Here is a 24,291-nt window from a genome sequence, read left to right as displayed (position 1 = left end):
ATTCCTTCGGAAGTTCCTCCAGGAATTCCTTCGGAAGTTCCTCCAGGAATTCCTTCGGAAGTTCCTCCAGGAATTCCTTCGGAAGTTCCTCCAGGAATTCCTTCGGAAGTTTCTCCAGGAATTCCTTCACAAGTTCTTCCAGGAATTCCTTCACAAGTTCTTCCAGGAATTTATTCTAAAGTTTCACCAGGAAGTCCTTCGGAAGCTTCTCAAAGAATTCCTTCGGAAGTTTCTCCAGGAATTCCTTCGGAGGTTCCTCCAGGAATTCCTTCGGAAGTTCCTCCAGGAATTCCTTCGGAAGTTCCTCCAGGAATTCCTTCGGAAGTTCCTCCAGGAATTCCTTCGGAAGTTCCTCCAGGAGTTCCTTCAGAAGTTCCTCCAGGAAATCCTTCGGAACTTTCTCCAGGAATTCCTTCGGAACTTTCTCCAGGAATTCCTTCACAAGTTCTTCCAGGAATTCCTTCGGAAGTTTCTCAAAGAATTCCTTCGGAAGTTTCTCCAGGAATTCCTCCGTAAGTTTCTCCAAGAATTCCTCCGTAAGTTCCTCCAGGAATTCCTTCGTAAATTCCTCTAGGAATTCCTTTGGAAGTTCCTCCAGGAATTCCTTCAGAAGTTCCTCCAGGAATTCCTTCGAAAGTTCCTCCAGGAATTCCTTCGGAAGTTTCTCCAGAAATTCCTTCACAAGTTATTCCAGGAATTCCATCACAAGTTCTTCCAGGAATTTATTCACAAGTCCTTTCAGGAATTCCTTCGGAAGTTGCTCCAGGAATTCCTTCGGAAGTTCCTCCAGGAATTCCTCCGGAAGTTCCTCCAGGAATTCCTCCGGAAGTTCCTCCAGGAATTCCTCCGGAAGTTCCTCCAGGAATTCCTCCAAAAGTTCATCCAGGAATTCCTCCAAAAGTTCATCCAGAAAGTCCACCGGAAGTTCCTCCAGGAAGTCCTCCGGAAGTTCCTCCAGGAAGTCCTCCGGAAGTTCCTCCAGGAAGTCCTCCGGAAGTTCCTCCAGGAAGTTCCCCGGAAGTTCCTCCAGGAAGTCCTCCGGAAGTTCCTCCAGGAAGTCCTCCGGAAGTTCCTCCAGGAAGTCCTCCGGAAGTTCCTCCAGGAATTCCTCCGGAAATTCCTCCAGGAATTCCTCCGGAAGTTCCTCCAGGAATTCCTTCGGAAGTTCCTCCAGGAATTCCTTCGGAAGTTCCTCCAGGAATTCCTTCGAAAGTTCCTCCAGGAATTCCTCCGGAAGTTCCTCCAGGAATTCCTCCGGAAGTTCCTCCAGGAATTCCTCCGGAAGTTCCTCCAGGAAGTCCTCCGGAAGTTCCTCCAGGAAGTCCACCGGAAGCTCCTCCAGGAGGTCCTCCGGAAGTTCCTCCAGGAAGTCCTCCGGAAGTTCCTTCAGGAAGTCCTCCGGAAGTTCCTCCAGGAAGTCCTTCGGAAGTTCCTCCAGGAAGTCCTTCGGAAGTTCCTCCAGGAAGTCCTCCGGAAGTTCCTCCAGGAAGTCCTCCGGAAGTTCCTCCAGGAAGTCCTCTGGAAGTTCCTCCAGGAAGTCCTCCGGAAGTTCCTCCAGGAAGTCCTCCAGGAATTCTTCCGGAAGTTCCCCCAGGAATTCCTCCGAAAGTTCCTCCAGGAATTCATCCGAAAGTTCTTCCAATATTTTCTCCGGAAATTCCTCCAGGAATTTCGCCGAAAGTTACTCCAGGAATTCCTCCAGGAAGAACTTCCGGAATAATTCTTGGAGAAACTTCCGGAGGAATTGCTGGAGGAACTTCCGGAAGGATTCCGGAAGGAACATCCCAAGGAATTGCCGGAGGAACTATCGGAGGAATTCCCGGAGAAATTCCCGGAGGAACTTCCGGAGGAATTCCCGGAGGAACTTCCGAAGGAATTCCTGGAGAAACTTCGGATGGAATTCCTGGAGGAACCTTCGAAGGAATTCCTGGAGGAATCTTCGAAGGAATTCCTGGAGGAACTTCTGAAGGAATTCCTGGAGGAACTTCCGAAGGAATTCCTAGAGGAACTTCCGAAAGAATTCCTGAAGGAACTTCCGGAGGAATTCCTGGAGGAACTTCTGAAGGAATTCGTGGAGGAACTTCTGAAGGAATTCGTGGAGGAACTTCCAAAGGAATTCCTGGAGGAGCTTCTGAAGGAATTCCCGGAGTAACCTTTCGGATGATTTGGAGACTCTAGAACATCTGCGTTGGGCTTATTTGAATGATGAAGCATTCACAAGAGCTCTAAAGACTTATATGGACATGCTGGGTTGCTATCGGTTTAATGTCAGTCGTAGTTGACCTGGTAGATCAATTGAAATCAACTCCCGGACAATTTAGGGACCCTAGAACATCTGCGTTGGACTAATTTGACTGGATATTATTGGATATTATTTGAATTTTTTTAGAGAATTATTCCAGATATTTCGAAAGAGTTCTTCCAATAATCCCTGGAAGATTCCTCCAGGTACTCAGAGAGATACCCCTCTTACATTTCGTGTGGAACCCTCCAAGAATCTCTAGATAATTTCTTCAGGAAAACCGTGTGCCTTCATGGCTTCCGAGAGATTGCCACAACAAATTTCGAGAGAATTTCTCTAATAATGTAAAGAGAATTCCTAAACGATTTTCGTGAGCATTCCTGCAGAAATTCTGATAGAATTCCTTCTGATATTTTCAAAAAATTATTTCAGATACTCTGAAATAATTCCAAGCATCTCGAGAGAATGCGTACAGGAATTTAGTGAAAATTTCTCCGGAAATTCCGGAATTCTGAATTCGGAATTCTCACGATTTCCGAAGAAATTCTCCTAGAACTCTTGAATGAATCCTCAAAGGATACCAGAAGGATTCGTCCCAGTTATCACAAAGATATCCTTCCAGAAATTTTGAAAGAATTTATTAATTAATCTAAAAAAACAATAACTAGTTTCCACTTTGAATTATTTATTATCAGAAATCGTTACTGAATTTAAAAAAAAAACCTTCATGGAATTCAGTAGGAAATCCCTTATGAAAAAAAAAGGATTCTCTCTCGAATTTAGTATGGATCCCAAAAGGATTCTAGAAACAAAACCGAAAGGACTAGCCTTATTTGATAGAGTTTTTCAGTGGCCGTGAATTCTTTTAGTGACCGTAGATATTTAGTTTTAATTTTCATAACGAATTGAATCAATATATACACCTAGGATTATTTTTATTTAGGTTTTGCCAGTCTTGTCAATCTCATCGTCTCAAATCATCATCGGAGAACTAGGCATTCCGAAAAGATGGATCTTATGAACCAAATGGATCAGGGCTGGATTACGGTTCTGCTATCACCTTCTACTACGCTGTAAGCCGATCCCAAGCCCAAGCACACGAGGTTACCATGGAGCATATCACGGCGGATTATGTGATCAATTGTAAGTGCAATGAATCAGCTCGATTATTTGTAATTTAATATACTTTTTATTTCTCTTGCAGATGACCTACCCTATCTTAAGTTATTGCTAGAGGAATTCGAGGACGCCAAACAAATTTCATATTAATCTTAGTATCAAGGGCATTAGATTTCGACCCGAGGTTATAGAGCTTAATGAGAAAGTAAGTTACCATATTTAATGGGAATGGGAACATTAAAATTTATTTTTTTATTCTTTGCAGTTTAACCTCCGAGAAACAATTGACGGAGGTGATCGAGGTTCGTCTAGAGGAGCAAGTTGCTCAACTTTGATAATAAAATGACCCCCATTCCGTTCACGCAGGATCCCCGCATCAACAGAGCTATGTGCTGAAAAGAAGCTAACTGGAAAGCTGTCCTTTCCACAGCATGAAAGGATTCAGAATGGAATCTAAAATTGATTCCACAATATGTGATTTCGAATGAGTAACGAATGGAATGACGAGTATACCAAATGGAATTCTTACAGGATTCCATTCGTAAGCCAATCGGTATTCTATTCTGAATCTATATGTTTTTTCGCAATTCTTCCGAGATTTCAGTCGAAATATTTTTGGTACTCCATTCAGAATCCTTGCGGGATTCCAATCGCAATTCTTCAGGGATTAAATTCAAAATTCTTTAGGGGTTCTATACATAATTTAATTACATATCTTATTAATTTCCATTCGCATTCTACACAATCATTCCACGGAATTCCATTCATAATCCGTTCGGAGTTCTACACTTTGAGCACTTTTGTGGAATTTTGAAAGTATTTCTAATGATATCCCGCAATGATTTCGAATAGAATACCAAGGGAAATCCATAAAGAATTCCGAATAGAATCCCAAAAATGGTTTCGAACGGAATTCCAAAAGAATTTCGGATTTTATCCCCACAGAATTACCAACGGAATTCCAAATAAAATACCGAACGACGAAAGGTTTCCTAAGGGATTCGGAAAAATAACTCGAGTGGATTCCACATGTGATTCTAAAATTAATTCGAATCGAACCCGGGAAGAATTCCGAGTGGAATCCATTCGAGTTCTCATTCAGAATCTTTCCGTGATTTCTTTCGAAGTTTCGTGGGAATTCTATTCGTACTCCTTTGGGGAGAAAATTCGAAATTCTTTTGGTATTTGATTCGAAATAATCGTGGGATTTCATTTGGAATCATTTTGAAATTTCATAGTGTGCTATAGGGAAGTATGGAGGCAAGAAAGAAGAATGGAATCCCACAAGGATTACGAATAAAATCTCAAGAGGATTCTGATTGACTGATGAAGCAGATGAAATAGCGAAAAGGTTTGGAATGGAATACCAAAAAGGTTACGAATGAAATTACGAAAGGATAGCGAATGGCATCACGTGAGGTTTGTGAATTGAACCCCAAGATTAACCTTTTCGATTTGGTATTAAGATTTCATTAGCTATCCTTTCGCAACTTATTTTTAAAGAAATCGGAACCTTTCAGAATTCTATTTCTCATCCTTTGAGAAGTTTATTCTCAATACTTTAAGGATCAACTTCGAATTTACTGGTGATTCCTTTCAAAACCATTCTTGGGAATCTGTTTGGAATCCCCTAAAGATTGTGTAGGGATTCTATCCGGAAACCTTTCGAGATTCCACAAACAGTGCTTCAGCTTTTCGGTCTGATTTTGTTTCAGGATTTTATTTGGAATAATTTCGATGTTCCAATTGAATTTTTGTGAATCCATGCGCTTCCTGGAACTCCTTTCGGTATACTTTCAGGATTTCTTTCGGGAATCCCGGGAAGGATTTCGAAACGAACTCTCAATGAATTGATGGATTGTTCAAATGCTATTTGGAAATAATTAATTATTCCTATTGAAATCCTTAGGGAATTTCCAATAATTTATAGAATCTTAACATATCTAAATTCCAATGCCCCTGCTGCCCCTACTCGATTCCATGGAGTTGGTATATAATTCTCACAATCTTTACCCAATTTACGGGCGCATTCCCGAGTAGAACTTGACTTGCTACTGTATAACGATATATGTAAACAGAATTTAAATAAATATTTTTAAATATTTCTAAAATTTTCAATGTAAACAAAGAAAAGAAAAGAACAAAAAAGAAGAAGAATCATCAAGTACCCATATCTCCATCATATCTAGCAAAAGTCTAGCAGAACTGTGGTACCCATGTCTAGGAGATGTCTCTGCGTTATCTAAGAGAACCGAAGTGTCAAATCCCTTTCGGTTTAACCGGTTCAAACGGTCGACTCGTCTAAAATCTGAGGTAGATACCGGTGTAAACGGTTGTTGCATTTGAGGCGGATTTGAGGTCTGACAGGTGCTAGACATCGAAGAAAAATATCTAGGAGACTAATTTTTCTGTCTCAGAGATATCACAGTAGAAGTCTAGAAGATCTTTCCGAGCGGGGCACTCAAATATTATACACGGAAAATCAAACTTTTTTGAGTGTATTGAGTGTGAGAAAAAGATGACTGTGAGAAAAAAAAATCTCGCAGAACTCTTATAAAGTGCTAAAAGCGCAATACCTGTTGGTCGATTTCCACATTGTAGTAGTTGAATAGGATGCTCGTTAACTATAGTTTCGTGAATATTACTTGATAGTGCTGAACTTATGTTTTTTTGTTTTTATTACAATAAAAACAAACTACCACAATAATAGGACGCAGTTGCCTATCGTTGCGATATTTTTTGAAGGTCAGTCCTATTGTTGCGGTATTGCATGTAATTCTTATGGAGAGCGATACCGCAACAATAGGACCTTAGCACTACCGCAATAATAGGCTCAAGGGATTCAAATTTTTAACGAAAAATGTTGATTTTTCATCATTTTGAACGAAATTTTGTCAAACAAAAGCTGTTCTAGTCGTTAACTCGAAGAGTTTTAGCGTACCCGCAATTGTTTTCAATGGTATTATATCCAGAATGGACTACTTTAACACTACCGCAACATTAGGGCATACCACAACGATAGGACGTTTTTTTTTTAATATTATTTTTCCTTGTGAATCTCGTCGGAAGTGTGCCTTGCTGCCAGTTCATCAGCGTCATACAAACAGTTTTGGTCTAAATGCACAATAAATAAGATTTTTTTGGATGCCAAGTTCGCGGTTTGTTGTCATACTTGATGTAGGGTAACTGTTCTATTTTGGACCCCTAGAGGAAGTGCATCCCAATATAAGCATATCTATCCAGCTTTCCACGTTCGGTAATGGCGGCTTATCGGTGTGTAAAAATCAATTGGTCACTGTACTTTTTGACACTAGCTGGAGGAAAGCCCACTGGCATTCCTGGGCGAGGGGAAGGGAAAAAAGGCCTTTTCGACAGTGAGTTTTCCTCCAGCTAGTGTCAAACAGTACAGCGACCGATTGATTTTTACACACCGACAAGCCACCATTACCGAGCGTGGAAAGCTGGATTGAAGTACAGGTTTGATATGGGCGAAAATGGCACCATTTCAAAGATGAAAGTCCTATTTATTGAATAGAAATTCGAAATGAGCTTCAGTTATTGATAAATCAGTGAAATTTTCCATTTAATGAAATGAAAATATTCTTTGTTTTGGACAGTGCAACATATTTTGGACCCCCAAGTGTACACATTTTGGACACCCCCAATTTAGTCTCTTCAAAGTAAAATTTCTAATTTACCCTGGTCAATTGGGCCCTAAAGCCCTAACTCGTTTATGGTTGCAAACGATAGTGCATCGGTCAAGAATACTTGTACCGTTGTTTTAAAAATTCTGGTAAAATTCTAAATCAGTAAAAATAATATTTTTGTGTTTAAGACATTCTAAGGCAAATTTTGGGCTGTGCAACATTTCAAAACAAATGAACCATCAGCCCAAAACGTCAGCCCCATATATTAGCTATCAAAGGTTGAGTCAAGTGCCCTGCGGTGTTTTGCTAGTGCGTTTGAATCCGTACGTCAAACAACACCGAAAATGTCGAGGAAGCATTTTTCATCTATTTTTCAATTTCATACTAAACAATGTTCTTTTCGATTTTTGAGTCTTAAGAAAAACTGACACGTTTAGAATGATTACCTTCATCGTTCCCTGAAAGAAAATCGAATATCGATTCTTCATTTTAGGACCCAATTGAGTCGAAGCCAAGTCTTATCTTTCGATTGGCATGCATCAATGAGAAGATTCCTGCGTTTTAAATTCACAATTTCGACAAAAACTTAGTGTGAGCGTTCTGAGAATTTCAGTGATGTATACTTTTAAGCTTAACGCATTGTAACGCTCGCCTTCTTGAACAAACTAATTTCCTCGAAATTTCATCTAAATATCGCTTTTTCGCACGGGAAACCAGTGAAACAGATGGTAAACAATGTTAATTTCCTGAAGCCAATGGGAGAAGTAGCAGGCGTTTGCGATGCGGATGATACTGATCCGCGAAGGAAGCTGGTCGGCCGTTGACGGAAATGGCGACGTTTCTGAGTCTTCAGTCTGGTGCAAGACGCGGCAACAGCGAAAGAAGCATGGGAAAAGATAAAGCCTGTGTTCCAGGACAGTGGCTTGACGCGAAGGATTGGCTTGCTACGAAAATTTACATCCGTGCGCCTGGTTACCCAAGTAATCAAAAGTTCCTTCAAGAGTACGTTTTTCGCTTAAGGTGAAGGTGGGTTGAGTACCAAAACAAAGCTTTGATAGTACAGTAGACGTTCGGTAACTGCAAGTCATTTAACTGCAATGCTTTTTAACTGCAATTCGATAGTTGCAACAGTTTGCAGTTATCGGACCGCTAAACTTCAAACTGATGTCAGACACAATGACAGCTACATTGCGCTGCACATTTAGATGCACTTTTATTGCATCTGACGTCGATTGACAACCGTTTGACGTCTAGAATGCGTTGCAGTTATCGAACGGCATTCGTTAACTGAAAAGTAAACATTTTGCAGTTATCGAATGGCTACTGTATTGGTACAATAAAAACTTTCATATATTGCTTTTTGCATTGAAACTTTTCGTTTCGTCACTGAAACCATTGACACTTGTCTTCAGCGACTGCTTCCGCGATAGAGCATTTGCACATTTTATTCACTCATACATCTATATTGCTGTCAAAATGTGCATTTGACAATTAAATTTTCAGCTAAAAGCTCTATTTTTTGACACCGGTGCACTCACACAACCAATTGACATCAGTTGTCAAAAAATCAGGAGTACCAACTTGACCACTGTCTCCTTGTCGCCGAGTCTGGCGCTGAGTGCTCGGCGCGGAAACCCAAAAGTGGGAATAAAATTTTGGGGCTTATGCGCAATACTGTAGTAGTATTGGTGTCGTATTTATAAAAAAACAAAGAATATTAGTAGGGTGGCTCAAAAAACGACCCAGCACCACCACACCACGCTCACTCGATTCCGTCCCATGCTCCGAGTGTCCTCAAAAAACCGATTTGAACAAAAACTGGTTGACCGCAAGCCGGTTCAAGTTTGTATGAAAACTGGTATGGGAAACTAAGCCTTTTATTACACTGGCTACGGCACCTCCCCTCCAAACGCTGGCGAAAAGAGAACCCACATAGCTGAAAGCAACATTCCAGAGAGTTCAGTGAACGAAAACCGCACCGCAGGAAAGATCCATTGATTACGTAACGCAAATATAGCATTTTATACTCCACTCACCCTTATGTCACACTTTTTGTATGAAGTATCTGCTCCTGGTACGATAGTGTAGACTAGACTAGACTGGAAGTATCTGCCCCTGGTGCGATAGATATCACAGACAAATTCTGGGAATTTTGTTGAATTGCACGTTTCACTGATGCCTTCTGAGAAGCCTAATTATCATGCGAAAGAATCGCAACCTCGATTAAAATCGACTCCCAACTATTGGAACGACCATTCAATATGGATTGTCTACGGAGTTGAAGCTCTTAAATATTTCATCCAGTCATATGGTCTCCCCCCTCGCCATCGCCCAGTGACGGAGTGCCAGAATCAGAATAATGTTAAATTCAACCTCGCCATATCAACTGTCATACAAACCTGAAACGACCTGCGCGCGGTAAGCCTCTATTCAAACCAGCCCAAACCATTGGATGACACCCAAATAATAAATAATAATGAACTGAGCGTGGCGCAGCAAAATTATTTTTTGAACCACCCTACTTATTAGTTTGCTGCTGCCGAGGGGCAATCAACTCTATAAATCAGTTGAATTGTAAATACATGCGCATCTAAAAATACATGAAAAAATACCTAAAAAATACAAAAATTCTTTTTGGTACTTCAATTCGAAATAATTCATCAATACGCCGACAATCCGTCAAAATGACATAAAGTACAATTTTATTACCTGATTAATACGCCGATTCACCAAAAATACGTCAATACCAGTCAATACCAATTTGTTTATTTTGACAGATATGGAAATGGAGTTACATGTTGTTTTGAAAAGGAATATTGGAAAAAAAAAAGGAAAAACAACTTGCGTAGGCGTGTAATCTCCATTCCACTATTACCGACTCGATCAGCGGTATCTGCCCCAGGAGGATGGACACAATCGAGATGGAAAAATCTCTTAGAATATTGTGGAGGTAATCTTTGGGAGCCAATCTCTCTGTGGGATTTGCTCGCATCAACATAATTAAGACAATTTCAGATCTCAAATCGAATCAATTTGCAATGAGTCGAATGATACGAACTAGAGGCCTGAATTCAGGCCTCTAATACGAACGTGATCCATAACATTTTTGATCCTTTCACTCATTTTTACGAGCTTCCTAAATATTAATCTGGAAGTCGTATAGCAAAATCGTTCAAAAAGGTCTTTTATATTTTAGTCTTCTTGCCCTCAGATACATTCAATCCATCCTACAAGCATTCTAAGTAGTTGAAACAGTGACCCATTCTCACTCCCATTTAACCCATTGTCACCCCCGCCGACGATAACAGAGCTGGACATTGATAATTCCTTTTGGAATAGCATGGAGGAAGACTTGTTGGGAACCAATCTATTTATATTTAGAAAATGTGACAGCTGTGGGATTCGCTCCCCACTATGTATAAAAGATAATTTTGGATGAATACAAAGTCTAGCTGAAATCCTTTGCTTGTAAACTTATAGGAGTTTGTAAAATTAGCCGAAAACTTTCATATTTTGTATGGCAAATCCACACGGTTTCCCGGTTGTCACAGGACACTGGAACCTATTGCGTGAGTTACCAAAAAAATGCCAGAGAATATGTTCTTGAAGGTACGTTGATTATTATTATTGTAAGTTTATTTATGTTGGTAAACAACCACTCATTTACAGCACAAGATGACCGAAACATCTCTTAAATTGGCTGCTCAACGTATTCAACCTTCGAAGACGATGGAAAATGTAATTGGAAGCAGATTGACAAAGCACTGTCGGTTCAAATCGAAATCTTTTCCAATGGGTTGCCGAATGATAAGAACGTGGCCATAATATTGTTGCTGCTTTCACTCATTTTTTAAATATTAATCTCGATGTCAACATAGCAAACAAAGTCTTCATACTGTAATTACCAATAATATTCCATAACAAATGTTTTCATTTGATTGGCGATAAAAATGTATAGAAATGATCTTTACGTCGAACGTGAAGAAAACAATTGATTTTGACAGATGTGAACGCGAAATGAAAAAAATACCTTCAACAATACGCGAAAAATACAATTCGCGGTGAAAAATTCACGGAAAATACAATTAACGATGAACTTAATACACCACAATACAAAAATACACAAAAATACATTAATACGGCGAAAAATACGGAAATTCAAAATAATTCCTCAATACGCCTTGTCAATTCAGGCAGATGAATCGTAAATACATAAGTTGACAGCCCCTCGGCTGCTGCCGGAGCCGGTGCACCGCGGTGTTTACATTCGCTCCGCGATCAGTTTTTAATCGTTTTTTTCGGACAAAACTAGCAGTTTATACTATGTTTTCCGTTCAAATAAGTGACTGATTTCAAAAAGTGGTGTTTAATTTGCATTCTATCAACATTTCGGGCTGCTCATGTGCGGAGCAGTGAGTAAAAACTTGATTTTTTCAATGCCCTTTGAGAAGAAGTGAAGTGCAGTGATGAACCCACCAAATCGCGAACGGCTATTAAATTGGCACGAAACTGCTGATTTATGCTACAATTCGAGCCGGAATACATAGGATTCATTGAAGAAACATGTTCATTATCACGGGAAGTAAGGAAATATGCTGTAAACAGGTTAGTAATTTGAATATTAAACTTTTGTTCGATGCATTCGAATGTTGGTGGGAGAGGAGTGCGGGAGGTGTGGGGTTGGCCCGTGGAAGGTCCGGTGCCATATTGGCTGCCATCATGGTACTCTTCCAACTATGTCCTTAAGCAGCTCTGGGTTGCTGATTAAGCGAAAAACGTACTCTTAAAGGAACTTTTGGTTACTTGGGTAATTGCTCTAGTGTGGAAGGGTACGTGAACGAGTTAATGAGTACGAGCCACAAGCTCGCATCCGTGGGCTTCAAGGAGGACGATTTGTGGCTTGCGGCGATACTATTAATGGGCCTTCCGGAGCAATACGAGCCGATGATCATGGGATTGGAGGTATCCGGTATAGCATTGACGGTGGATTCGGTGAAAGCCAAAATTTTACAGGATGTAAAATTGGATCGTGGTCCGGTCAGCAGCAATATGGAAGGTGCATTGTACAGCAGAACGGGCCGAAAGAAGATTCACGAGTCAAGAAAAAGCAGTTAAAACGAGAAGCTTTGCTTCTTCTTCTTCTTCTTCTTATTGGCATTACATCCCCGCACACTGGGACAGAGCCGCCTCGCAGCTTAGTGTTCCTTAAGCACTTCCACAGTTATTAACTGCGAGGTTTCTAAGCCAGGTTACCATTTTTGCATTCGTATATCATGAGGCTAACACGATGATACTTGTATGCCCAGGGAAGTCGAGACAATTTCCAATCCGAAAATTGCCTAGACCGGCACCGGGAATCGAACCCAGCAGGTGATGAACTTATTTACAATAAAAAATCACGTTAATAAAGAAAAAAAAAACGAACCCAGCCACCCTCAGCATGGTCTTGCTTTGTAGCCGCGCGTCTTACCGCACGGCTAAGACGATCCCCACCAGTGCGTAAATAAAGCCAAAATAGAAACCTCTATCATGATGCGAACTCGCACCGGTCGTTGGTAAACGGGTTTGGGAAATGTAAACGCAACCTTCGGTGAATAGCGAGTTGGCAAATTTGGCGACCCGCTCCAACCGTTGCCAAACCATCACACGGAAATATAGAGTAACGCATAAATAAAAAATGTGCCGTCTTCTGAAAAATTGTTCGATTATTCATCATCAAAACCATTGTGATGGAAGTCAGTTTAGTTTGGATTTCAACTGATTGGCGGCGCTAGTGCATATGAAATAACCTTAGTTAGATATCTCGAAATCTGGAATTTTTAGAATATTGGCGTCTTCTACAAAGTTGTTCGGGTGGTCAAAACCATTATGACCAACGCATGTTTAGATTAAGATATAACCGCTTGGTGGTGCTAGTGTATAAGAAATAACCTTCTTCGAAAACTGATTTTTTTAGAATATTGCCGTATTCCACAAAGTTGTTCGGGTGGTGAAAAGCGTCATGATGCAAGCAAGTTTAGTTTTAAACACAATCGCTTAGCGACGCTAGTGTATAAGAAATAAACTGATAGGTTAAATATCTCAAAATCTGGAATTTTCAGAATATTGCCGTATTCTACAAAGCTACTTGCCATAAGACGAGTTCGTACAATTCCATTTAATTCCACCACCTGGTTGTACCTTCGACAGATACTTATTTCGACTTCTACAGTAAGGCCATCTTCAGTGTCTCGTACTTGACTCGATTCGACTTAACTCGAGCGCCAACGAGTATTGCGGTTTCAAACTAAACTTCTGGTTTGGACTACCCTTTTAAATCTTACATAATAACCAACCTAACAGATAATTCGGATAACTTTGTAGAAGATAGCCACTTTCTAACTCTAACGGATTTAGAAATATTTAACCTCACAGGTTATTTCTCATACACTAGCGCCACTATGCGTATGAATTCCAAACTAAAATAGTCTCTATCATAAATGTTATGGCTACCCAAACAACTTTGTAGAAGACAAAATCTTTCTAAGTCTTATAGATCTCGAGATATCCACCTCACTAAATTATTGCATATAAGCTAGCGCCACCTAGCAGATGTGTGTCTAGCTAATCTGATAATCCCAAAATGCATTACGCACATATTTATATTACAAAAGTTGGAGCGAGTTCTGAAAGATTTGAAAATAAATAATATTTTTTTCCTGATTTTATTCATTTCCGTGTTTGCCTCAATAGCAACCGGATATTCACCACCAGTGCGAAGCATGATTGCACTTCAACAACCTTGATAGAAACAACCGGTGCGAGATCAAATGCATAAATAAAATATGAACGCATTTCGTTCCTATACTAGACACTCATTTGGATACACATCGGTGGGGATCGTCTAAGGAGGAGGGAGAAGCTTTGCTATATCTGCTTTGCGGCCAAGTGTCCTCAAGCCAAGAAGTCATCGGTCAGGGAAGGCAAGCCGAAAGGATTGTGTAGCATTTTCGCCATCGGTGATGTGAAGACCAACGAGTGGTACCTGGATTCGAATATTTTCGATATTATTTTCGATTAATTTCGAATAATTCGATATTTTTCATTTATTTACGTTTTTATTAGGTCTTTTTCTAATGCTACTCGAGCAAATATGCGGAAGAACAGGAAACGTCAAAAACGGAAGACGGTGTATACGAATCAAAGGAAACAACCGAAACAACACAAAAATTACACCGCCATCCATTTGTTGGTGGGCAAAAAAAAAATACGAATTCAAAATGCAAACCAAAGACTATTATACAAAAATTGTGGTGTTTCTCGCCGTTTTTATTATTCTGCTGAAAAATAATAGATGTACAGCCAATGAAATCGAGGTAAGTTGAATATGACTGCCTATGATTATTTGTTATAATCGCGCAATTTCCCCGACTATATTCAGCTGCCGAAGCAGTTTGTGGCCAGCAGTTCCCACACCAATAACTGGGCAGTGCTGGTGGACACTTCACGCTTCTGGTTCAACTACCGCCACATTGCCAACGTTCTGTCGGTGTACCGCTCCGTCAAACGGCTGGGCATTCCGGACAGTCAGATTCTGCTGATGATTGCCGATGATATGGCGTGCAATCCGCGGAATCCCCGTCCGGCCACGGTATTTAACAACGCCAACCAGCACATCAACGTGTACGGAGCGGACGTGGAAGTGGACTACCGTGGGTACGAGGTAACGGTGGAGAATTTCGTCCGGCTGCTCACCGGACGGAACGAAAATGGGACGGCCCGGTCGAAACGGTTGCTCTCGGATGCCGGCAGCAACGTGCTGATATACCTGACCGGGCACGGAGGAGATGGATTTTTGAAGTTCCAGGACTCGGAGGAAATCACGAACCAGGAGCTTGCCGATGCGATCGAACAGATGTGGCAGAAGCAGCGGTACAATGAGCTGTTCTTCATGATTGATACCTGCCAGGCGGCGTCGATGTACGAGAAGTTTTATTCGCCGAATATTTTGGCCGTAGCTAGCAGCTTGGTGGGGGAGGATTCGCTTTCCCATCATGTCGATCCGGCGATTGGGGTGTACATCATCGATCGTTATACTTACTATGCGTTAGAGTTTCTGGAGAAGGTGGAAGTCAACAGCAAGAAAACGATGGGCGAATTTGTAAGTAATTTGACCATTAAATCACGATTTGAGAGATAAACATAATAGAATTTGAATTGATGATTCGATGATTTTTTCAGCTTTCGGTGTGTCCAAAACGAGTTTGCATATCTACGGTTGGAGTACGGAAGGATCTCTATCCCAAGGATCCATACAAGGTGCCCATCACCGATTTCTTCGGCTCAATTCGGCCTACAGAAATAACGTCGAATGTATTGAATGTGACGCTTTCCACTATTCCGGAAGATCGGTCAGTAATGAAAGGAAAAAAAATGTAGAAGTTAAATAATCAATTTAATTTATTTTTCAGCTTTGAAGCCAAAGCAATCAGCAAACCAAATCCAGCATTGTTCTACGAACAATTTCCATCTAGTCTGTTTGTCTAGCAAATCTTGCATCCATTCGCAGTACAAAGGTAAGGCTTTTGACTGACTAAGTAAATAAACATTGAACACAATGGGAACGGTGGGCACAACTTCATTGCCCACGTGAGGACGTGCTACTGTCCTTAATCCGAATGGTCCCTGCCGCACCGCTGTAATCCAGTTGTAGGGAATTTTCGGTGTCTCCAATTTTCGTCAAAGATGCCACAAACTGTTGGTTCTCCAGGTTGTCGTCACACAGATTTCTGATAGCTAAGATGCTCCACTCCTTTATGACTGAAACCGAAAAGTGAAAATATTTGAATGACATCATTTTATGAGATTGCAATTCAAATTTTTCCATACGTGGGTTCCTTGCGTCGAGATTAGTGCACTCCAGTATTGCGGGGAATATTTGCATATCGCGAGCTAGGTTTTGATTCTTCTTGTTCTTGTACGACAAATTGGCCAGGGCTTTAACCAGGGATGATTTCAGTGAGAAGGAAATGTCTTCCTCTATGTTCAACTCACTGGTGCCTTGTTTCACCTTGAGAATTTCTTCGATCTTCTGAACTGGGGTAAATATGTTGTGATTTTCACTTTTGCCAATGGTTTGTAACTGACGAAGAAGACCTGCAAAAAAGAGTCGTGATTAAAGTTAACTATGCAGGAGTGAGAAAAAAGTGTAGATATGCGAGACCAAACTTACTTCCCATGTTGAGAAACAGCGCTCCATCTTGTCGCAAGAACGACCCGTACGGCTCAACGCAACTAGCGTCCGCCAGAAACATCAGCAGCGCAAAAACCTCGCCCGTTTTCTCCCCATCCAAGTAGCTATCTACCGTCTTGAGCACACAGTCAGACTTCTTCTTAAAATCAACCAACAGATGCTTGAACAAATCCTGTTGGAGCGACCTGATCGACCGTCCACTTTTCTCCTGACGGATGTACTCATTCAGGTAGCGTACAAACAGGATGCGCTTCGAGCATTCGATTCGTTCGTATCCGTCGACGACCTCGTTGCTGTCGCACATCAGGTACTCGAGAAAGATTCCCACAAACTCGGGTGCCTCTTGCTGGGCCTGCCGATTGGTTTCCACATTCGCCAATAAAACCGCCAGCAGTTCTTGGGCGTCCAGCCCAATGTCGGCTTTGTAGATAAATGCGTTGTAGACGATCATCGTGGCAGCGTTTGTAAAACTATTGTTAGCCTCGATACTCTTCAATAGATAATTTTTGAACTCCTTCAGTATTTGCTCCTGGTTCCGTTTATTCTGAACACAAAGATTCGCCAGCAGTTGTAAGCAGTTCAGCCTAATGTTTTCCGGAATATTGTCATCATTCAAAATTTTCGTTAGGTTGCCCAGGAAGGGCTCTTTGGAGATTATTTCGTTTTGAAAGGATTCACCCAAGGCACACGATCGTTTCAACAAATTGAGACATTTTACGGCAATCTTATTCTGGTAATCACCGTCCATGTGGCAGACCCAGAAGGTATCCAAAATTTTACTTGATTGACTTTTGAACTGGTCGTAGTCATATTTGCTAAAACAATTCAATACATTGTAAATGAACAATTGTGAATGAAAAGGTTCTTACCTGATGTCAAGCTGGTTTAAGGCTTTGAGAGCAGATTCATAATCATTTTCAGACACTTTTTCGCTGATATATTCCATGTTGTTTTCAGGACTCTTGAAGCAACTGCAGAATGACCTCTGTGCAGCGTAAAGTCATCGACATCGCACTGTTTGGAGTGGTGGCAGTGTTGTCACTTATTTTTCGAACCTCACCTTCATTTTCAGGCGTAAAAATCTTTTTCACCTTCATTTGTGAGCAAAAAATCTTGAAAAAAAGGCTTAAGGCTGAAGCGCATAACATCGTTCGTCATTTCGCCCGTCAAAATTGACATTTTCCCGTGTATAAACTGTCAAATTCGACGAGTTGATTGGCGAACTTGTCTTTGTGCTCCAGGCTTAAACTTGAATAGGTGCTTAATAGCTGAAATATTCACTTTTTTTAAAATATACAAATGTTTTTAAATCTGTTGGGTTTTTTAGAAGCAGGTAGATATTTGTATTGAAAGTATATTTTGAAACGAGTTTCGAGGTATTTTTGTACCATCCCATTTATTGCAAATCAAGGTGATCAAAAGTTATAAACCTTTCAGGTTTGTAGTGTGAATATTTTGACTTTGAATATTGAATATTTTGCATTTTGAATTGAATTGCAACGTCAAAGCCATCTTGGCAACTCCTTTCTTTTTAACATAACATTTTTAACGCAAAATAGCATTAATCGTGCTGGTATACCGTATAAATATTCAGTCGGTTACTAACCAAAGTTTCAATAAAGTTATTCGGCCAAAACAGCCTTTTGACAGGGGCCCTCCTTAGCCGTGCGGTAAGATGCGCGGCTACAAAGCAAGACCATGCTGAGGGTGGCTGGGTTCGATTTCCGGTGCCGGTCTAGACAATTTTCGGATTGGAAATTGTCTCGACTTCCCTGGGCATAAAAGTATCATCGTGTTAGCCTCATGATATACGAATGCAGAAATGGTAACTTGGCTTAGAAACCTCGCAGTTAATAACTGTGGAAGTGCTTAATGAACAGCTGCGAGGCGGCAATGTCCCAGTGGGGGATGTAATGCCAACGAAGAAGAAGAAGAAGCCTTTTGAACGGCTGCTGCCGAATAAGGGATGAGATAGAAATGTTGATGAACTTTCTTAATAATGGAAATACCAGCTTTCCTTCTCGCCGTTTACCGCCCAGCGATGTCTCGCAACTTTTCGTCGTATCGGCTTGCTCTTCGATCTGATTAGTTTTGCAAGATTTGCACCCTGAGCTCCCGCAAAAGTTTGTAAACTCCTTCAGGATCGAACATAGACTAGCAATGTTCTCCAAATTCTTTGGGTCGATGAGTCAAGCTGTCTTAAGAACAGGATCATTCAAGAGTTTGATTGTTTGCTTCACCAGGTCCACATAGAAATTACATGCGAGAGAATAGAAAGTTACCTTCAGCGGTTAATCAAGAGGTCCTGCCAGAATATCTGCCGCTAGCCCTACGTAGGTCTTCATTTTCTCGTGAAGATGTTGTTCAAAGTTTTGTAAGCCATTTGTCTATGATATTTTTAAGAAATTCATCTTTCTAGATGTTGGAAAGGATAATCAGATAAAGCGGTTTAATTTCACTGTACATATTATTCGTATACTCAGGGCTTTCCGATTGGAAAATACGATTGACTTTTTAACAAGCAGTAGGTCATCCCGAGTAGAAGAAAATAGCTGAATAATACCAAATGTTGATAAGATAGTAAAATGAGATATGAACATGATTGATATAAGAGATAAAGGATCAAACGACAATATCAATATTTTGCATGAAAATATCATGAGGAGATCAATTTATGCTATTTATAATAAGAGATCAGTATCATGTGCCATTAGTTTGTTCTTATCCATAGCATATCTTGATATTTAAATGATATTTCAGTGCAAATTTTTGATATTGTTGCCTGTTCTTTTATCTCTTATATCAATCAAGTCTATATCATGTTTTTTTTTATTCTGTTCATGACTTCTACCAGGGATGGGATCGTAGAGGTGACGACGGTGGCGCTGGGCAGTTCAATAATGGTCACAGTTCGAATAGAACGTAAAGTACATGATAAGCTTTGAAAAACGATCAACATTCCGTTTGACTACTGAGTCAAGCGATAGCCATCTGGTAGCTGACGGACCTTACTGAGTGAAAACTGTCTTATCGGTCATGATATCGGATTAAAGTATCGGTCAAAATGAGAAAAACAGAACACTAAATTTAAAAATGCACAAAAATCTTGAAAAATCTTATTTCTTCAAAAAATCTTTAATCTTTATATACAGATATCTTTATCAAAAATATTAAAAAAATCTTTATAAATAAGATAAATCTTTATATATGGCAACACTGAGTGGTGGTTGTTTACACGGATAAACGCAGAAACTCATTAATGAGTAAAAAAGTACTCATTTTAAGTTTATGTATGTAGCTGTCAGAAAATGGGGAAAATTTGACAACTTCAAATGTGTGAAAAAACACCCATTTTGAGAATGTTGTTTCGGTTAGAAAATGATTATCTTTTACTCCTAAATGGGTGAAAAAATACTTGGGAGGTAAATCCGAGCCCATCAGAAAGTAAATTTATTATTTAATTCGATTTGAGTTGCTAGAACTTCATATTACTGCCGGTAACGACATGGGGGAGCTAGTACGTGCAAAAGTAAGTATGCACTAGGTTTTTTCACTTTAATTTTTATTCCTCATGTTCGATATAATTTGTTTCATCTTGCAGAAGCCTCGGGAACAACATGATAGCCACAGTTCAACACGAAGCCTAGTTCTCTTTGACGAAAATATATTTTAATGTAAAGTACCCTTAAACATACGTCATACAAATAAACTTTTTATGTTCATATGTTTTTTTTGTTATTTTGTTTTAAAGACAGAAAAATTATTCAAATTATCGATCGTAGCTAAAAAAATATTCCCAAAGCGAGTAAAATTTACCCATTTTAAAGATTCAAATCATTCTCAACAATGGGTTAAAAAGCCCCATTTTTTGACACATATCGCGTTTACTCATTGATGAGTAAACAGTGTTTTACTCATTTTATGAGTAGATCCACTTATTCTTCAAAAAGAGTGAAATTTTACTCATTAATGAGTTTCTGAGTTTGTCCGTTTCTGAGTTGGTATACCACACGGACAGATAAATCAACCCAAAATTTGAGTTCAAAATACGCAAAATACTTACTGGTGAGCAGCGATGCCAGATTTGAAGACATTTGACTCTCTGTGAAGACATTTTTCGCTTCAAATAACCATCAATCTGTCAAAACAAATGGGTCGGCTTCAGAGTAAAATTTTAACCACGATGAGAAAATAACCATCGAAATGTCAAATTTTAACTAAAAGTTGAACGAATCGGTGGAATGGTTCACAGCCTTAAAGACTTTTCAAAATATTTGAAGAATAAAAAAAAATGTCTACTTATTTGAAGATACTTGAAGACAATCAATAAGCCAGCGAAGAGAAAATATAATTTTATTAGGCACTTATAAATTCTGCGACTTCTATGCATACTACCTTTGATCGCATGTCAGTCACATATATAAAACCCATCTTAATCCACCTACAGTGAATGGAACCCTTCTTACACTTTTGAAAGGTCGTGGGCGCAGTGCATATTACAATTTCTATGCATAAATCTAGACTAACATTTGAAAAGGGCGTAACAGCCAAAATTTATTCTTTCTGATTCCTCGTCTACATATATAGTAGAAATACTAGAATAAGAGATCGGCGAAGACGCCATCTTGTTTCCAATCGAACCGTCAAAAGCGGTTCCAATTCGACTTGTTTACTTTTTGCTTCCATAAGAAGCAAGCAAAAAGTTCAAGTGCTGCCAGTATTATTTTGCCGATTTCATGCATTTTCATACGTTGCCATTTCTACAGTTTTTCACTCCGCCGGTCTCTGGTTATAGGGTTGCTAATATATAGCTATATGTAGACGAAGAATCAGAGGGAATAAATTTTGGCAGTTACGCCCTTTTCAAATGTTGGTCTAGAAATATGAACTTTAATTGGTTAACAAATAAATGAGGTTTTTATGCTCGAATCTTTAGTTGGTAAATTTTATTCGAATTTCAGAGATATCAGATTATAGTTAAGAGAGCTTAATCAGCAAGCAAACTAGAGATCTTGAAGTGGCACTATCTTGTAACATACACATTTTATATCTATAGTTATTTGATCTGAGTTGCGATTATAAAAGTTCTATAAAAATATTATTTATTATTTTTACAAATAAAATAATTCAAGCAGCATCAAGACACAAGTGTGAAAGTCGTATATTGATAGAAAGCGAAATAAAAATAAAGCAAATATTGGTCGCTAAGGAAACGCTAGTGATATTTTTTTTTTCAATATAAAAACTCAAATTAATCCACCTAGCGGTGACGATGCCTTTCTCGATTAAATCAAGATAAGGTACAGTGGGGCAAGTGGGTAAAGGAAATCGTATATGTCATGTTCATAAAGTCATAAAAGTTGAATATAATATTGAAATTGATCATATTTATGACATAACGAATCATCTATCCAATCTTTATATGCCTGCGAACAAGATCTTTGAAAAATACTCTTAGGATATAAAATATTTGGAAAACAAATAAATCGGTTTCAAGCCCACATGTGGGGTAAGTGAAAAAATGATTTTAAAAGAGGATTTTTCAATATAAGAACACATTTTCTGTTCATATATTTCATGCAAATGATAATTATACTGAATAGAGCATAACTGTGATCTGTTGTGACACTTCATGAAAGTCAAAGGGAACTAGAGTCCCTCCATTAAAAGAATTTTATGTTTTTATGTTTTCTTTACTTGAATTTTTTGAGATCTAATATCTCATCTCCATTTGTCTCTAACACTACTTTCTATTTCAGGCTTATATAGTAAGATAATAAACCTTGGCGATAATGCAGAGAAATTATCTTTGAAATATTCATCAAACCTGTAATCATATTGTGTTTCATTAACAATCCACTTATGATTTCAGTAGAAGAGTCTACATTAACAAATAAATAAATTTTATAAATTTCAACTAAATAAATCATAATTGTTGATATATTTGCAATAGTAGTGATTCTTGTATTTGAGCTATATAAATAACATTATTTATCAAACATAGATTATTTAAAACACTGACACGCTTGGCACTTTGGGTTCCTGATTTAGTATTACGTGGTATTACCACGTATCACTGTAATAACCAAAAACCTTCGAATGAGTTCGAATTGGTATCATTTGTTTATATACGCTTAATAGAAATTATTTGTGTTTGGAAAAATAGAGAAATGCATTCAGTGTCGGAAAATTTTCACTTGCCCCACCATGGTAAAAAAACAGGCAAAGCAATAAAATATTTTTTTTAAATTTTTTGATGTTCATATAAATATTTTTGCAATTCCTGATCATAATACCTGGTTTACAGTTGTCATTTTAGTGATAAAACGGCCTACTTTTCCATACCAACAGAATGGGTGCTTTAATGACCATTATGCAACTCAAATGGGTTGCATAATATTCATTATAGCACTCATTTGGGTGCTATAATGAAAAATCTACATTGGGACAGTAGTTACTTGACTACATTTAGCTGAATTAGTTTGGGTGAGTGTTTTAATAGTGTACTCTAAGCGTCTCGTAATAAATGAAATGGTTTGTTGGACATAACATCCCAATTTTCCAAAGGCAATTGCATCCATCGCTTCATAGCTTTTCAAGCTATGCAATTTGGCACGATAAGATGGAATCTTATTGTTCTCTGCCGCAACATAATTTATTGGCATGAATGATCATGTGGAGTAAATTCGATTGTACAATTTTGGTATAGATTTATCATATTAAAGCCCATTTTTCGTTATTGCAAAAAATAGCGTGTGCAACTCGTTGCAAAACTCGATTTTTCAGCACTCGTAGTATTTATCCAACTCGGCAAGCCTCGTTGAATAAACGTACAACTCGCGCTGAAAAATCATCGTTTACAACTAGTTGCACAAACTACTATTTGTTACTGGAATTCAAAACTACAAAGAAAACCAACTTATCAACAGGGTTGGAAAAATCAAATTTTCAAAAAATCGAGGGTGATCAAACTCACCCGCGATCTTACTTTTGAATTATCAAGTGATAAAAACTCGCCAGCGATTAAGAATCGTTTGAAAATCGTATCTTGATTTGAAGCACTTACCGTTACATTTTGAACACTTTTTCATTACTACCATGGAACCATAACGCCAAACAGAAGATTTAATGGGACTGTTGACAATTAGCTGATCATAGTAAAGATTAATGTTTGAATGAAAATTCTGTGTTTATTGTCGTTTGAGTACATAATTTGATAAGTTGTCGCCGGCGACAACTCGCCTACTGTTTTCACGTGAAAAATTTTCACATGAAAATTGCAATCATTATCGTCTGATAATGATCCAGCACAACACTGCTTATCAATGCACTAATTGAATATGTTATGGGAACCAACATAAAAAAATATTTGTATTTATTGACACGCAAAACAACTTGTGCAAAAGATAAACTTGAAAGGTTAATAAACTTTCACTCTCGCATGTTGAAATGGTTCATTATTTCATGTTTCACTTATTCAACGCATTGATTTCAATGAACTAGTATGATTGTGAACTGAAATTGAATAATTCTGTGCTTCATCAGTGAAATACTTGCGTTTTTTCACTTACCCCATTTACCCACTTACCCCACTGTACCTTATACTGAAGGTGGTAACTTCGTTTTTTTCAATTCCTATCTACCAAAAATGTTGGCAATTTTCTTTTTCCGTAAAATAAGCATAATACATTAAATTATAATCAAGTTATGACGATCATGGAATTTTCTTTCATCCATTTTTGACAGAGAAATTATTTCAAGTTCTGTTATTTGTAACACATACAGGTAAACTTCGATATAACGTACATATCGATTTCAAGTTTGTACGTTATATCGAATTGTACGTTATATCGAAGCATGAGTAATCATCCTTATTTTACACTACATAAATGTTGTACTATCATGTACTTTATGGGCGAATTTTATTTTTTATATAATGCTCAGCTAGCAGTGTGAAACAGCTTTTCTTGTGAACAATTCCTACAAAATTGTTCGTTGCTGAGAAAAATGACCCGAAGAATTCGTCATTTTATTTCTATATAAAGTACAGG

The 24,291-nt window shown here is 38.8% G+C and overlaps 2 protein-coding genes and 1 long non-coding RNA gene across 4 annotated transcripts; 2 read left to right on the top strand and 1 right to left on the bottom strand.

Moving 5' to 3' along the window:
• The first annotated feature begins 1,912 nt into the window (after positions 1 to 1,912).
• On the top strand, positions 1,913 to 5,418 carry LOC134205113 (uncharacterized). The gene is made up of 3 exons (XR_009978059.1): positions 1,913 to 3,385; positions 3,447 to 3,566; positions 3,627 to 5,418. It is a non-coding gene; the product is annotated as an uncharacterized LOC134205113 (long non-coding RNA).
• Positions 5,419 to 11,393: 5,975 nt separating this feature from the next.
• On the top strand, positions 11,394 to 15,611 carry LOC134204566 (putative GPI-anchor transamidase). Of its 2 annotated transcripts, none has more exons than XM_062679384.1 (5): positions 11,394 to 11,420; positions 14,136 to 14,363; positions 14,429 to 15,148; positions 15,229 to 15,398; positions 15,459 to 15,611. In XM_062679384.1, the coding sequence occupies exons 1-5, from the start codon at positions 11,409 to 11,411 to the stop codon at positions 15,532 to 15,534; spliced, it is 1,206 nt and encodes a 401-aa protein (XP_062535368.1). In that variant the 5' UTR covers positions 11,394 to 11,408; the 3' UTR covers positions 15,535 to 15,611. The 2 variants fall into 2 exon arrangements, with proteins under 2 accessions (XP_062535368.1, XP_062535360.1); XM_062679376.1 differs by lacking the exon at positions 11,394 to 11,420 and adding an exon at positions 11,596 to 11,613 and having other exon boundaries at positions 14,113 to 14,363.
• LOC134204556 (ataxin-10) lies at positions 15,430 to 17,267 on the bottom strand. Its single transcript, XM_062679367.1, has 4 exons — positions 17,110 to 17,267; positions 16,220 to 17,055; positions 15,877 to 16,143; positions 15,430 to 15,807 (listed from the first exon to the last, which is right to left on the bottom strand). The coding sequence occupies exons 1-4, from the start codon at positions 17,184 to 17,186 to the stop codon at positions 15,626 to 15,628; spliced, it is 1,362 nt and encodes a 453-aa protein (XP_062535351.1). The 5' UTR covers positions 17,187 to 17,267; the 3' UTR covers positions 15,430 to 15,625.
• Positions 17,268 to 24,291: the final 7,024 nt, after the last annotated feature.

This window comes from Armigeres subalbatus, chromosome 1, assembly GCF_024139115.2.
Source record: "Armigeres subalbatus isolate Guangzhou_Male chromosome 1, GZ_Asu_2, whole genome shotgun sequence".
NCBI classification, from domain to species: domain Eukaryota; kingdom Metazoa; phylum Arthropoda; class Insecta; order Diptera; family Culicidae; genus Armigeres; species Armigeres subalbatus.
This window is presented reverse-complemented; position numbering and strand designations above follow the sequence as displayed.